The sequence below is a fragment of the Nothobranchius furzeri genome, chromosome 2, assembly GCF_043380555.1.
Source record: "Nothobranchius furzeri strain GRZ-AD chromosome 2, NfurGRZ-RIMD1, whole genome shotgun sequence".
Classification (NCBI taxonomy): Eukaryota; Metazoa; Chordata; class Actinopteri; order Cyprinodontiformes; family Nothobranchiidae; genus Nothobranchius; species Nothobranchius furzeri.
In genome coordinates this window covers 85240414-85255961 of record NC_091742.1, presented here as the reverse complement: position 1 = coordinate 85255961, position 15548 = coordinate 85240414, and the positions used below count along the sequence as shown (strand labels likewise).

The 15548-nt window shown below is 41.2% G+C and overlaps 1 protein-coding gene across 1 annotated transcript in view; it reads right to left on the bottom strand.

Annotated features, from left to right (window-relative positions):
* The window catches only part of cyp26b1 (cytochrome P450, family 26, subfamily b, polypeptide 1), a 30818-nt gene extending 15729 nt beyond the window's left edge, over positions 1 to 15089 (bottom strand). The window contains exon 1 of the mRNA XM_015946234.3: positions 13858 to 15089. Coding sequence (XP_015801720.3) covers positions 13858 to 14061 — 204 coding nt within the window. The 5' untranslated portion in view covers positions 14062 to 15089. The remainder of the gene's footprint in view (positions 1 to 13857) is intronic.
* Between the last annotated feature and the right edge of the window lie 459 nt (positions 15090 to 15548).

Sequence of the window (15548 nt, the reverse complement as noted above, 5' to 3'; positions counted from 1 at the left end):
GTTCTGATTTCTTTAATCCGCAGAGAAAAAGTCAACCTGCCCTCTGAAGGCTGGAGGTAGCAGCTGTTTCAGGAGCTCTCGTTCAAAAGGTTAATCCAATAAAAACTGATTTAAGTTGCCTTCAAGACATCAACCCATGAATAATAGTTGAGGTTAAAGGTTCTAAAAACATTCTCAGCTCCTGCTTTCAGAACAGAAAATCACATTTCTCAACCAGGCCACGGATAAACGTGTCAAATCTTTTATTTTTTCACCTCATTTATGGTTGTTTTATGTTTGTTAGCTTTAAACAGTTTCATTTTCCTAAACTGGTTATTGATTTAGAGGCAGCCTGGGAGGCTAGACTCATAGCTGATGGTTGTGAGGGCCAACTTTAGTATCGGACAGGAGCAGAAGTGTAATCAGAATTTCCTTCTAGCTTTTAATCACAATAACCCAAATCCCTGATAAATCCAGATAATAAAAATATTTCATATAGCTTTTTGAAGCTATTTTCAGCGGTCTAGTCTAAATCTGTACAGACCTGGACTCAGTTATGGATCTGACCTGAGTGCAGCTCCGACCCCGACCTCTGAAACACCTCGGGTCATGGCAGAGCGAGACGGAGCCGACCCAAGAACTGTAAATGGGCTGTTTTAGAGAAACGTGTGTACACATTAGCCTGAGGGCAATTTACTGTGTTACACACACACACACACACACACACACACACACACACACACACACACACACACACACACACACACACACACACACAGAGCGTAGCTGACGTTAACATGTAAGGATTCACACATACTGTTAAAAAACACGGGCATGTTCAGGTCCACATACACACATGACAGATTCATAACGTCCACTGAAAAAACATGCTTAGCAAACAAATACACGGAGGCCCGACTGCAAATTGCCGTGACAACACTAACTGGTATGACCCCAGTTTGCTCGCAGGGAAAAGGATTTGTATGACTGACTCACTCACTCACTCACTCACTCACTCACTCACACACACACACAGGGGGGGGGGGGGGGTGTTATATATTTCAACACATACATGTGAAAAAAGCAGAACCCAGAGATGCTGTTAGACAACACAACTCCATCCGAGTTTCTTTTTGGTCATTTTAAAAATAAATAACCAAACTCTCCACAGGCTTCTGCAGCCTTCACGCTATATGATCATTCATGGCCAAAGCCCAGTTTTGGTTGATTGTTTCCTTGTTGAAACGTGGCTCTGGCAGCAGCTTTTTATTTGTCTTCACTCACAGCTTTATGCTGCACAACCTTCAGGTTTACGGTGTATTTTGTAGCTCAGAATCCTGCAGTGAAGCCCTGCGACTTTCAATAAAATCAGAATAAAATTCCGCTTCAGTTTCCAGTGACTGTTAAAGTAAAGAGGTGTTTAAAATCTGCACTGGCTACCTGCTCAGAGACCGCCACGTTCTGGCTGAAATTATGGGTTAAATACAGAAAATAACTTACGACTAAACTTTAAACCCATAAATCCCTTGTTTTATGAAATTAAAGACAGATTAAATTAATTTACAAAAAGTATTTCCTGCACTGGAGTGTATATGTAACAGTAGAGTTGTAGGAAATATTCAGATCAATGCATTCTTGTTATTCATGTACTGTGTAAGAAAATATACAAGCTATCAGAAGTTGTAAATTATTTCTATCATTGATTACGTGCATGATCATGTTTGCAAGTGAAGGGTGATGTTAAAAAACAAACTGAATAGGACCGAGTTCTTAGCCTTGGGGCACTCCACATGTAATACCCACTTTGTTAGAGTTAAAGCAACTAGAGGACAAACAAAAAGCTAAATATCTACTACGATGTTGAAATTCAATCTCCAAAAAAAGTCATACCATACTTTTCCGACAATGTAACACTTCCATTTGTTGGTCTTTGTCTCATAAATAGACATATTTTTAAAAAGTTTCATTCTGTTACAGCTTGTAATACTAGCATGTCCTCTACTTTGTGTCATCTAATAAAAAACATCTGAATTCACTAAATCTAGAAGCTTTCCAGTTTGTTTGTAGTCCTTTTATTAAAATGGTGTTGTTTGTCGGGGTGTGTATCAGCAAAAAGCTGGAGATACAATAAATATCACAATACAGGGGAGCCGATACGATATAGTGAGATGGTAAAGTCTGATGATGTTTTAAGAATGAATTTAACTGGAAGTCTCAGACTTCCAAGACACATCCAGTGTTATCACGAGATCTTTGTTGCATCAGAACGAAGGCAGCAAAAACTGCTGCCACCTAGCTGTAATAGTTTGAATTGCACCAGTAAATGGTGGCAAAGTCGTTGGGTTTAGCTTGTCTTCCAGGGGCTAAAGCCAGATTTCTGTTATGCTTTTATTTTGATATTTCTGATGTTGTGCATCATACAGCTTTTGAACAACGCATCAGACGTGTCTGTGGTTGTAATACTGTTAGCTGCTTTTCTTATCAATGTCTCTTGTATCTTAATTAATAGGAAAAACACTTATAACAACTCAAAAAGGACAGGTTTTTCAAAGCATACACCTTTTCTTGTTTCTCTGAAGTTCTTCATGTTGCAGGAACATAATGCAAGAGATGAGTTGTGCCAACTCAAACTCTTCATGGCTAATCAACCATGGATTTATATCAGAATGCTATCAAGCTAAAAATGTTGGGTTTTTTTCAGTTGGTGACTCCAAATATATTTGGGTTTAATTCTTGGTCCTTTTCTCACCTCCATGTGACGTTCCTCACATCTCTCTCTGCTAAATGGAGCCCAGATGCCCAGGTTTCCCTGCAGCCCCGTCGGCCGTTTCATGTTGCTTTGAAAACTCTGATCGCCAGACCTGCTTTTATAGATGAAGAATGCTGCTAATTAGCATTCTGGCCCAGACACCCCACCCCCACCCCCCACCACTTGTACTCGCGCTTAAGCTCCTTCAGATGTTAAGACCTCTTTGTGAGGTGTTGACAAAATGTTATTTTCACCGCGTGTTTATGCCGGCTTTTTCAATAAAACAGTCTTGGAGCTGCGCTGGCTTCTGGTTCATGTCAAAAATCAGCCGTCTGATTGTCGTTGCAGAGAATCCTTCTGTATGAGAGGACTCGCAGGTTCAGTTAGACCCTGGTTGCCTGCTGACTGACGGTTTCGTCTGGATTCCTGCACCCTTGCTGATTTCAGTTTTGACTTTTCTGTGTTGATCTCAAACTGTTGACCTGAGTTGTTTTCACAGCTCCTGTACACTTCCTCTTTTTACTGTGGCATGCACACACACACATTAACACAGACACACACCAGGTTGTCGACAGGCCTCTGGAGCCCTCTGGGTACGTGTGTGTGTGTGTGTGTGTGTGTGTGTGTGTGTGTGTGTGTGTGTGTGTGTGTGTGTGTGTGTGTGTGTGTGTGTGTGTGTGTGTGTGTGTGTGTGTGTGTGTGTGTGTGTGTGTGTGTGTGTGTGTGTGTGTTAGAGCAGAGTTGTTTTCCTGGCTACAGTTTGCTGCCACATGGATATAGAGTGGTTTACTATGTCTGCCTGGCAGAACTACACACATATACACACATGCAGATTCAAAGGGAGTTCCTCAGGCAGTCAGACAAGGCTCCCTTTCACACCCTATGATACAACATCAGATGGGAGTGATTGTGCACTACTTAGGTGTGTGTGTGTGTGTGTGTGTGTGTGTGCGTGTGTGTGTGTGTGTGTGTGTGTGTGTGTGTGTTACTTGTCTTTCCATTCCTCTGTTTTCACACACACATTTCAGACTGAGAGTTGCATTCTGTCATATTCTCTGCAGGAAAATGGAAAGAAATTGGCCTACGACCACTAAAGAAAATGGGTTACACTCAAGTGATCTGTGAGCCAGGGGTGTGGTCTGGATGACATTTAACTTATAGGTGAGACACACACACACACACACACACACACACACACACACACACACACACACACACACACACACACACACACACACACACACACACACACACACACACACACCCCTCAAATGGAAAGTTGTGATGTAATGACGCCACACTTCTCCTGCAAGAGAACACGTATGTAACCACATTCGGGCTTGCGAACACACACAGCCGTCTGAGCTGCAGACGTTGCCACAGTGACCAGGGGCGTCTCTGCTTCACACTGATTGCGCAGGAGCCCTCGCTGTAAATACTCGCTACGTTTTTCACTAGAACACCCCCAGAAACCAAAGTCACCACCGTGACATTACGGCTGCTTCAACCACTGAGGTCAGGCCTGGAAACCAGAGAGGTTTCTCCTAATGATGGCGGGCAAAAAGTTTTACAGCTCCTTTTTTTTTAAGGGCATGTTGCTTGGCAACCAAGAGAGGTACAAGCTGGATGGAGGATTTTCCAGCACAAGTTAGCAGTTTGAATTGAATCCCTTCTGTCTGTTGATGAAATTGATTTATTTGTTTATTTATTTATTCCCAGCCTAAGTAGCAGTTTACTGGATTACTTATAAAATAAATTTAATTTTCCCACAAAAATAATTAAATATGCTCAAACTTGTCTGAAGAAATGTTGGTAGAATTTCACAATAAGGTCCCTTCCTTAACATTACTTAGTGCATTATTAAGCAGTAATTAGCTATTAAATAACAACTGCTTAATATTAATGTCAGTATTAAGTAATGCATTACTAAGTAGACCCCCCGGCTTTTATCATAATAGTTAACTATATTGTGATGTTAATAAAGGGATTTTTTGTTTATTAATGTTTAATACTGCACTAAGTAACATTAATTAAAGGGCCCTTATTGTGTTACTGACATGTTTTACACAAAACTTTACACTTCTAAACTTTTTAGGTTATTTTGCTCATCGATATGTCCAAATTTAAGTTACTTCACCACTGAGATACCCAACATGTATTTCTTTACTCACAAAATAATTCTGTAAAACACCCATCATTGGTGCGATTTCCCAAATTTTAGACTAAATAGAAGAATTTTCAACTATTTTAAATCTTCCTTCCAATTATTTTACTTTTTTTATTATTATTTGAAACAAGAACGCAACTAAACAAAACTAAATCTTCCCCAAAACTTAGTTTTCAGCCTTTTCAGTTCTCCTTCTTTAACCAACACGTAGTTGTATTAATACTTCAATAAGAAACCAAAAAATCTAATTTTGTCTTTCCAAAATGAAACACTTTCCATCCATCTCCTTAGAGCTTCGCATTTTACTTAAAGTACGAATCAACCCGGCGCCAGTGGACTCAAACTGCACCCCGAGGCACATTTAAAACCAAGGTTTGAATAAGTTTAAAATCCGTTTTTTTTGGGGGGGGGGGGGGGGGGGGGGGGTCTTGGTTTTTTTTACTCAGAGTTAAATATTTTCTACACTTACTGCGGGAGAAGGAAAAGCGTTGGTGTGTAAGTGTTCCTGCAACCTGGACAAGGTCCTTCCTGTAACCTGCAACTCCACAGAGTCTCTTTTATATTCTTTTGAAGGCAGATTTATCAAATATTTTACAAGAACCTCAATAAAAGAAGGAGAAATGAAAGAGTTTCCATTGGAACAATAATCTCTTCGTTCCAATATTTGGACTCATGTAAATCCACAAAAAGTTTCTGACAGAAAATGCAATCAAATATCAGTTTTGCTCTTGATCCTGCACACATACAGTCCCAGCACAGCAAGCCAACCCGCCGGCCGGGCTAAAAATACCCCCGTCTGTTCTGTTGGGGTTGGCCCGTGGGCGAACCTGGGCCGGCGCTTATAAATGTCGTCTTTGTAGCTCAGTGGAAATGTCCAACAAATGACTCTTTTATTAGGGCAAGACAAAAAACACAGCTAATTATGTTTACACAGATCAAACCACACACACACACAGTGGCTGGATGGATGAGTGTGTGTGTAGAAATCAGTCAAAAAATCTGAATTATTAAAGTAAAATGTAAGATGTTAAAGAAGATTTTTCTGTAAAAGACCCTGTTTAATAAAACAAGTCAAAGCAAGCTTCCTACTTTAGTCCACCATGTTGTTTTTATGTTGCTGAAATAGTGATACTAAACATCATTCTGATCTAACAATTAAAAGGTCTTAATCGACGTGAATCTATAAGAAATTTGACCTTTACATCAACTTTAAACCTCTTTTGATTCTACTATCGCTGTTTTCTTCTTCTGATTGGCTGCTGTTTGTCGCCTGGTTGGAGCTGCACTTATCTGATTAGTTGAACGAGTGACGCTTGTTTAAAAACATGCAGGTCAGAGCCAATCACAGGAGAGCAGAAATGGGACTTAAAGTTTAATCCCATCCATAAACTAAAAGGACCAACTAGACCTTTGCTGTTTACTGTCACCGGTTAGACAGTGAAGATGAATACATGAGGAGAAATCAGGATTTCAGCTTGGTTTATTGGGGTATTTTTATCTAAATGGCCACTTTTATGTAGGCCACCAAATAAATTGCACGAAAAGTGAAAAACTAATACAGGGAAAAATGTTGGTGGCATCATTTAGTTTTAGGATTTTCATAAAATATCTTTACTTTTACTCGCCAGATAATGAAGTGTTTCATTACAAACGATTACAACATTCGTTACAATGATTTCTTCTGCAACAGGAAATCTGAACTGTTTTTAAATTTGTTTCAGAAGAATCTCTTCATCTCAAACCCAAACATTTACCTCCAACCAGAATTAAGTAAGCGGCCCTGTTTTTTAATAGATTTGTTCGTGACTCCAAAAATGGGCAAAGAAACAGTTTATTAATTGAGGGCAAAGATAAGTAGGATCTAAGCACTAAAAAAAGATATTCTTACACAACTATTCTAGTCAGGGTAAATGAAAATCCACCTACTTGCAGAAACTTTTAAATGTGTGAAAATCTATTAATTGTAGGCTTCAGAGGACAAAAGTTACGTAAGCTAATGAACAAACTAGAGCTATAATGTTTGTTAGATTTGGTAATCACAAGCTTGGTGGTTTCATGTCTAACTTTTATCCTGACACATTTAAAACACTCTGTGGTCGTTGGAAAAGCATGCATTATATGTAGAATATTAATCAATGAATAAAGGGTTGATTTTCCCGGAAAATGTTTGGTGGGGCGATAAAAACACTCGGTTACAATGCTGCATACACTTAAAATTGGTCTAAATAATTTACCGTCTACAAGGCAAAGGAATCCACGTTTCTAAGTAAAAATAAAATGTTCTTAATTGTGATTTTGTGATGCGATTTAACACGATTCATCTCATTCTCTGTTTGTTTTACCAATCTTTTGATGAATAAAATTTATTCTAAAGTGTAGAAAAAGTAGATATGTAAACTGGTTCATTTTCTGCCAAGGATGTTTGTTTCGGAGCAGGTGAGTCGCCTCCTCCTCGTGAGGAATAAATCTTGACTAAGAATCGGTAAGAAACAGAAACTCAACGTACATCAGGAGGAAAAAAATCCTTCAAAATCCAAGATTTCTGCTCACAGGACCAGACTGACAGGTAGATCCCGACACACAAAGGTGGTGCCAGCGATCTCCATGGTTACATCGAAAATAAAGGTTAAAAATGAAAAGTGGAGGAGAACAAGGGAGAGGAAACGAGGTCAAAGGCTGCAAGGGAATTCCTTCTCTCTTTTCAGCTGTCAATCATTCAGCTGGTGCCAGAGATACCGAGGATCTAGTGTGAGGGCTTTTATGTGATTGTACGTTTGAATGGCGAGATAGCTCCTCAACTTGACAATGAACCCCGTCCCTTTGCGGTCACGCCACCACATCAGGGGGAGGACCGAGGGAGGAGGAGAAAAAATGAGATGGGAGAAAGCAAAGAGGGAAGGAAACTGAGGATAGAAAAGGAGAAGGGAGGGGGAGAAGGAGGGTAAAGAGAAGTTGTGAAGGAGCAAAGAGCCAGAAACGAAGGCAGAGAAAGTGAGCGCAGAGCGTGGCGGAGGAGGCGGAGAGATGGAATGGGTGCTTGCTTCAAAAAGGATGGATTAAGGATAAAAAAGGCTTCGAATGGTTCAGCCAGAAATCATGGAGAACAGAGGAGGGGGAGAGGAGAGACATGGAGGGGGGGAGCAGGCTGGCCCCTGACCCAGGGACATTATAGAAAGGGAGATTATGGTTGTTCTGAACTCTCTAAGCAGTAACCCCAGGACCTCAGCTAATACCCTGACACACACACACACAAACACACCAACGTACCCCCTCTACACATACAAACACACAACCTGAAGCTCAAAGTCATAATCTGCTTTTTAGTTTTATTCTAACCAAAGAAAATCTGCAGGGTCTGTCTGATTTCACTTTTCTAAAGATAGTTTCAACAAACCCAGTCAGAGATCATTTAAGTCACACCCAATGGTTTCAGGTTCGCTGTGACCATTAGGAACGCCTCCTAAATCATTTACCAAAGGACTTTCAAAATATACAACCCAGATTTGTATCAATAATGCAACAATTCTTCACTGTGATGAAATCCTCATCAGAAGGTGGCACCAAAAATAAAAACCAGGGACAGGAGGAGATCAAAACCAAGTCTTATTTTATGAAGCTATTGTACAAAATGTTCATTTTCATTTAGTTTAGATCATTTTGTCAGACCAGAAAGACCAAAAGAATAAAATTACGTCTCATTCCTGGTGAAATGTAATTTCTTCTAAGTGGCCGCTTAAACTGGCAAATGTATCACTACTGACTGGAACAGAAAGTAAAGACCTTACCCCGAAAAAATCTAGCATTATTGCACATTATAATGGCTTATTACTCATTACAAGAATTCATATCGCCCACCACCTTTCACGCCAAAGATTGAAGCCAAGATCATTGTATACTGAGAACGCTTTTGCTAAATATTTGTGAAACTGTTCTTGTTGTAGCCCTTTTTGTGTTTGCTAATGTTGTGGCAGCCATCTTGAACGTTAGTGACTCAAAGTAACACAGTGGTAGACATTTAAACTTTCTCTTGCGTTATTTTTTGATACATGGACTTTTGCAGTTTTGGGGGCTCGTCCGGGATTTGAGCTTTGCACCGAAGAACAACGAACCAGATCTCGTCCTAATGCCTCTTTCTCTTTGATTTATTAGCAATTGAATGATAAATTTAAATGATGAAATCTTTGCCAAACAAACGGGTGAAATCATGAAGTGTAGCAAAAATTCCACCAAACTGTTTTGGATCTGTTCGTGTGTCGCACGATGGTTTTTTCAACAAAAAGATAGACTGACACCTGCTTTATCCGTTAAGCTTTTCCACACAAAGTTTGTAACCAATAAAACATTTTCTTTCACACACACATACAGACTCACTGAGGAGAGGAGATTAACACTAGGCTCTATACTCGACCCAGGACAAGAGTGTTGAAGGAGGGAGCAGTGCGTCTCGGGGTGAAGGAAGGGGCAGGGAGAGCGCTGCCAGCACCTCCTGCTAATCTTCAAGAGGAAGAGGAGGTAAAGAGAATGCATGGAAGGAGATGAGAAAATAATAGTACTTTTTTTTTTTTAGAAATTCAAATAGTGTGATTGTTTATTACTTTCATTCATTTTTTTCTTTTGGGGATAAGGCTTACGTACATATAAGATTAACGAAAAAGATGAACGTAGAAAACTGATGGGTTAAAATTGGCAAAAGAGAGGAAGTGAAAGTAGAAAAATCATAAAAATGGCTTCTAGGGAAACTTTGAAGGTATTTTGTAATCTGACTGTAATTAAGATATTCTATTGAACAATGAAAAGATTTATTAAAGTCAAAGCTATTGTGACAAGCATAGGACAAAAGAGAACACAAAATGGGATTTAAAATGATAGAATATGAAGTTTAACATTCAAAACCCCATTTTTTTAATGTGTTGAAAAGAAACTGTTAATAAATGGTGATTAGTTTGATGATTACCGAATTCTGCGAAGACGATTCCTCTGATGTTTTTAGGATAAGTGAGCCAAAGATGTCTCTCTACAAGAAAACTCCGGCTCTCACTCTGAAACCAGGACCACTTCAGCATCATCATACTCTGCACCATGCACGCTTAAATGACTCAAACTCTTTCCATTCCTGGGTTGTGTGTTTGAGTGTGTGTAACCGCAGCTATGCAGCACACACTGGACCGGACCGCATTAGTAGCCACCGGGCCTCACAATCACCTCTCAGTTTGACCCACTTAAAGGAAATATCCTGGTAATAATGACTAAATAAAATTAAAAGATAAGCGACTGATGGAGTCCTGCATCATCTCCATTTTATTGTTTGAGTTTATTGCCAAGTATTCAGGTTTATTTTTAAATTCTGATTCTGATCATTCAACTAAGCTTTTAAAACCCAAAATCTGATGTTTGACACTTTATAGCTTCTGGTTGATTCACACGGCAGATGTCTTTTTACGTTTTCATAACGATTTATCGTCAACATTCTGACATTTATTTTTTTTAGATAAGTTTCATGAACAGTGTTTGAATCTTAACGCGGTGTAAAGTTATGAATGTGCAGAAATTTTGCTTAAAAACTCTTAAAATTGTAAATTTGCCATTTGACATTCCATACATTCATTGGATTTTTAGTTTTTACTTTGCATTTATTAAAGGGACTGCAAACCTTAACTGTCCTGTTCAATAACTGTCTTCTTTGTATCCAACGGGTATGAAATGTAAAATATATAAAATTCCAAAAAGCCTGAGCTCATGTTTTAGCCTTTCTGAGAACATGAGCAATCAGAAATTATGCCATTAGAATTGGTGAAAATAAAAATGCAGTGTGAACTTAAAAGATCTAATACATTTTGAGATTCTGGGGGATTTTTTAAAACAAAGTCAAAAGTGTTATGTTTAAATATTAAAGAATCCCATTCAGACCAAATCTTTTAATGCACATCATGGGGTTCAAGTGTAAATCTATATTCAGTGACTTTATGCCTATACACATGCTGGTTTATGTACAGAACTCTATGCAATTTTTTGCACTGTGTGTGTCCTCGCTCAGCTCTCGTCGCTTGGCACCGTCCACTCAGAAAGCTCCAACTCTTAATGAGAGCAGACAGATCCTTGGCAGAGCCACCACAACACTGTTTCTAACTGCAAGATCACTTTAAAATGGGTCCGTCTCTGAAGACGTCGTGGTGTATGTGTAGGTAAAATTATACTGTACGTATATATAGGCACACATTTACACACTTGGTGTTTACGTTGAGGATCTGGATGAGGTGCAACGGGACCAGAGCCGAGAGAACAAAAGAGGATGTGAGCTGAGAAAAGAAAATAATCTCGCTCCACTCCATTTGTGTCTAAAGAAACCTGACGCCCCGTTACCTCGGGACATATTCCTACAACTGCCACTTGGAAATAAACAAACACTGCGCAGTAATTCTTCATAGCAAGTTTCTGCTCGGCGTTTAAATACACAGCGGAGCTATTCTGGTTTTCTGTCACTCCATTAAGTCTTATTTTTGGCAGAAAAAGTCTTAAAAACTCAAACGCATTTAGCAGCTAACTAGTGAAAATGCAGTGCAAGAACAAGATGGTGAAGATAAATCAAAGTAAAACAGGCAATATTAGACTCATATTTTTAAGATTCAAAAAGGCGTAACTAGCTGAAATGTGTAAAAGCTGTTTTAATTGTTGTTCTGCTGCCCTCAAGTGGCTAAAACCAACAACAAAAAGCATACAAGTAAACATAAGAGATTTTAGAATGTATCTCTTTAGTATTTTCTGTGTATCTCTTTAGTATTTTCTGTGTATCTCTTTAGTATTTTCTATGTATCTTGTAAAATCGAAACACTTTATTGTGACACATTTTCAAAACATTACACAACCTTTAATCTCAGCATGAATTGTTATTCAAATGTCCAAACAGTCTGATGTTCTCATTATGGAAGCGTATAAACTAAAGTGGGGATTTGGCGCCCCTGGTGGAGAGACACAGAACAACAGCATCTGGCTGTGGAATCAAAAACAGCTGACGTCTTCTTGCAGTTGAAGATACTTTTTGCCACTTTCAGAATGCCTTTCTGTCGTAAAGTTAGCAATCAAATTTGTCATTTGTCAGAGTTTGCTTTCTTGAGATCTTCTGGCAGTTACATCCAACAGAACTGAGGAGCAAACCACGCCTTAAAAAGACCAACCTCCTACTTTCACAAACCTTTACACTGCTGTCACATTAGATGATGGTGTAAATACCTAAATGTAGCACTTCCTGTGCATGCAACTGGGTCCCGCCCAGCAGGAATTTTGTTTGTCTTCTTTTTTGTGTGTAAAACTGATGGAGATCTAAAGTCTTATTGATTCACTTAAAACTTCTGAGAGATTTGGGAGATTTTAGCAGTTTTTTGACAGCACTACTTTGCTCTGATCTTTGAGCTGTACGGAGCCCTGTTGGAGATAAACTCTGTTTCTTCTAACAAAGGCTGTTCGGACAGTTAGATCCTGAATATTTATGACTTATACACAGAACTCTAATTAAACCCACATTCTTTATTCTGAGATGAGTTTTACTGTATTTTGTCCAGAACCTTTGTGTTATAAAGTGGTGGACTGGTCTCTCTGCTCAGTTCCAGACTTAGTTTGGTTTGTTGAACCACAACAATAAACATCAGATGTGACCAAGAGCTTTATGCACAAAGGAAAGTGTTGATCCTGTGTGATTATTTGTTATGATTGAGGAAAGTTGCAGCTGTTTGTAAACACAAGTTCTGATTTGATGCTAAACTCTCAGAGGTTTGGATCCAGATCTCCACAGAGGAAGGACCATCCTGAGATCAGTCTCTCTCTCTCGTCCTCCTGTCTCTCTCGTCCTCCTGTCTCTCTCTCTCTCTCTCTCTCTCTCTCTCTCTCTCTCTCTCTCTCTCTCTCTCTCTCTCGTCCTCCTGTCTCTCTCTCTCTCTCTCTCTCTCTCTCTCTCTCTCTCTCTCTCTCTCTCTCTCTCTCTCTCTCTCGTCCTCCTGTCTCTCTCTCTCTCTCTCTCTCTCTCTCTCTCTCTCTCTCTCTCTCGTCCTCCTGTCTCTGTGAGACATGTCTCTCACAGACTTCTGGATAGTGCCTGGGAGCAGCATCCATTTGGTCCTCATAAAGCCAGACAGTCTGACAGACACGCGCCCCCTCCTCCCACCCTCCTCGCGCCGTAAACTTGGCCGAGCGCCTCGCCTGGATTCCGGGAACCCGTCCCTCTCTCTTTCGGTGTCAGATGGAACCGAGAGGAACACCGCGAGTTCAAGCCCCGCGCGCCTCCCGTTGAACGTCCTCCCGCCTGAGCGTGCTTGGGGAAGCTTTATTTCTCTTTTGTAAATTAATTTTATAGATTATAAATAACTTTTCTCGTGACCGGAGGCGGTGCGCTTTAAAAATGTCTGGATTATTTAAACGTTTCTGCACAGCTTCAGTCCGTCAGTCAGGATCAGGATCAGGACCAGGATTCGTTCTGGCAACAAGCAGTAAAGTTTGGCGATGGCAGCTAAAGACTTTAACCCTAACGCATCAGCGGCGCCCTCCATCACCAGCTCTGATGGGATCGATGCACTTATCAGCCTGACTGCAGGTCGACCCCTCAGAGAGGTCTGGGGGGTAGACTCGGGTGATGAGTAGAGAAACCGATCACCTGATACCTGAAGATTTCAAATCAATCAACTCAAAACATGAAGTGAAACTCTGCGTGGCGCGCAGATACCATCATCAGAGGATGGAGCCGACGCATCTGAGATAAGACCGCTCATGTGATGCTGACCTGACGCAACAGAACAGTCAAAATTTGAATAAAATCAGTCATTTTAAAGAGACAAGAGATAAAAAAGTTTCTGTTAATCAAACTCAGATAAACTGTTCACAACCTCTGACCGCGCGGCGACCCAGAGAGCCCAGGGCAAGTTTCAGGTTTCTGAGTAAAACTTGGTTAAAGTTTTAGAATAATGTGGACTCTTACCTGCAGGAGCCAGTGGCAGGTCTCTCCAATGAAGGGGAAGCCCATGGATCCTTTGGGCATGGGCAGTTTGCAGTTCTTGTCCCGGGTGGCGGTCCATCTGAGCTGCCACAGCTGCTGGGAGACAGCGAGCAGCAGCGCCATGGACACCAGGCAGGCGGCCAGCGTGGCCAGAGCCGACACCAGGTCAAAGCTGTCGAACAGCATGGTGAGCCCTCTGGAAGTCTTCAGAAAACCTTGAAACGAAATCTGGATAGCAGTTTTCCTCTTTTATAGATAAAAAAACTCTGTGCGTAAAAAGCGCAGCGCCTCTTTACGCGTTCCAACGCGCTCTGGATGTGATAAAGAATGAATGAACAGTGATTCTCTTCACTCAGATGTAAACAGGCAGAAAAAGGTGCTTCTGCGTCTCCAAGAAGCGAGTCAGAGCGGAAGAGAAGCTACAGGTGTAGAGCTGAAGCCTCACTAATTTTTTCAACATCTGGAATCGCACCTGACTGAGCACGGTCCTGATGCGGGAACGCTCATTTTCACTATTTCTTTGTGGGTACCTGGTTTAAAAATAAACTTTGTTTTGAAAGTTTGGGGCTAAAAAGTCGGAATGTGACTCATTCCTGTCAGAATCTGAACACGTGGAGCAAAAATCAAGCCGAGCGAGCCCAGAAAAGTTTGTTAAACTTCTCGAGGGATGGAAAGATTTGGTTTTGGTGGGAAACTTCCAATAATCGAGTCTGTGTCAACTCCCCAAAAAGTAAAAAATGTTTTTAAAAAGTTTAAAAGTCGTCTTTAAGAGTGTCTCTGGGTCACCAAAACCGGGTCAAGCAGCAGAACCGGGTCAGGCACCGGGTATGGAGGAGTTCTTGGATCCGTGAAGCTGCAGTGATGCTCAGAAGATGCTCCGTCCTCCTGCTGCTGCTCTGACTTTCTGTCGTTCTCTCTCTCTCTCTTTCTCTCTCTCTCCCTCTCTCTCTCTCTCTCTTCTCTCTCTCTCTCTCTCTCACTCTCTCTCTCTCTCTCTCTCTCTCTCTCTCTCTCTTCACCCTCAGTGTGTGTGCGTGCGAATTCGTGTGCAAACTGTGCGTGTGCGTCCAGCCAGAGGCACCAATGAGTGTTTATATAGTGCGGAGGCAACTGGAAGGCGAATAGGCGGCCAAGGGCTCCCGTCGCCCCCCTCGCTTTCCTCCTCTACCTCTGCTCCACCTCCTTCAGCTCCCGTAGTCCCCCGTCCAGCCTTCTCCCAGAAGAAGGGGTGGTGTAAAGTGAGTAGAAGCACCGTAAGGAGAGGAGGTTGGGAGCGTGCTGGACCTGGCGGTGCGCCAGCAGTGCTGCTGAGTCCGTGCGGGACGTGCGCGCACCACCTGCGCACAGAACCAGCGCTGCGCACACAGTGGAGTCCACATAATCTGGGTTTATAGGACTAGAATCCGCAGGTGAATGAAAATTGGTGACTGATTCTAGTGCAAAAAATCGAAGTAAGCGCGTTAAAAGCTGCGCGTGGCGCAGATGCGCCTTTACGCACGAAGGCTGGAGCGCGTCTGCTGTTTTCTGCTTTTCCGCTGGATTGAAAGTCCGCTCCTTTGGGACACAGCTACTCGATTGTTTTTTTTTTTTTTTTTTTTTTTTTTTTGTTGTTGTTGTTTGTTTACTGGAGACGTTTTCTGCTCCTTCGTAGACTTCTTCCTCTTTTTATTTCC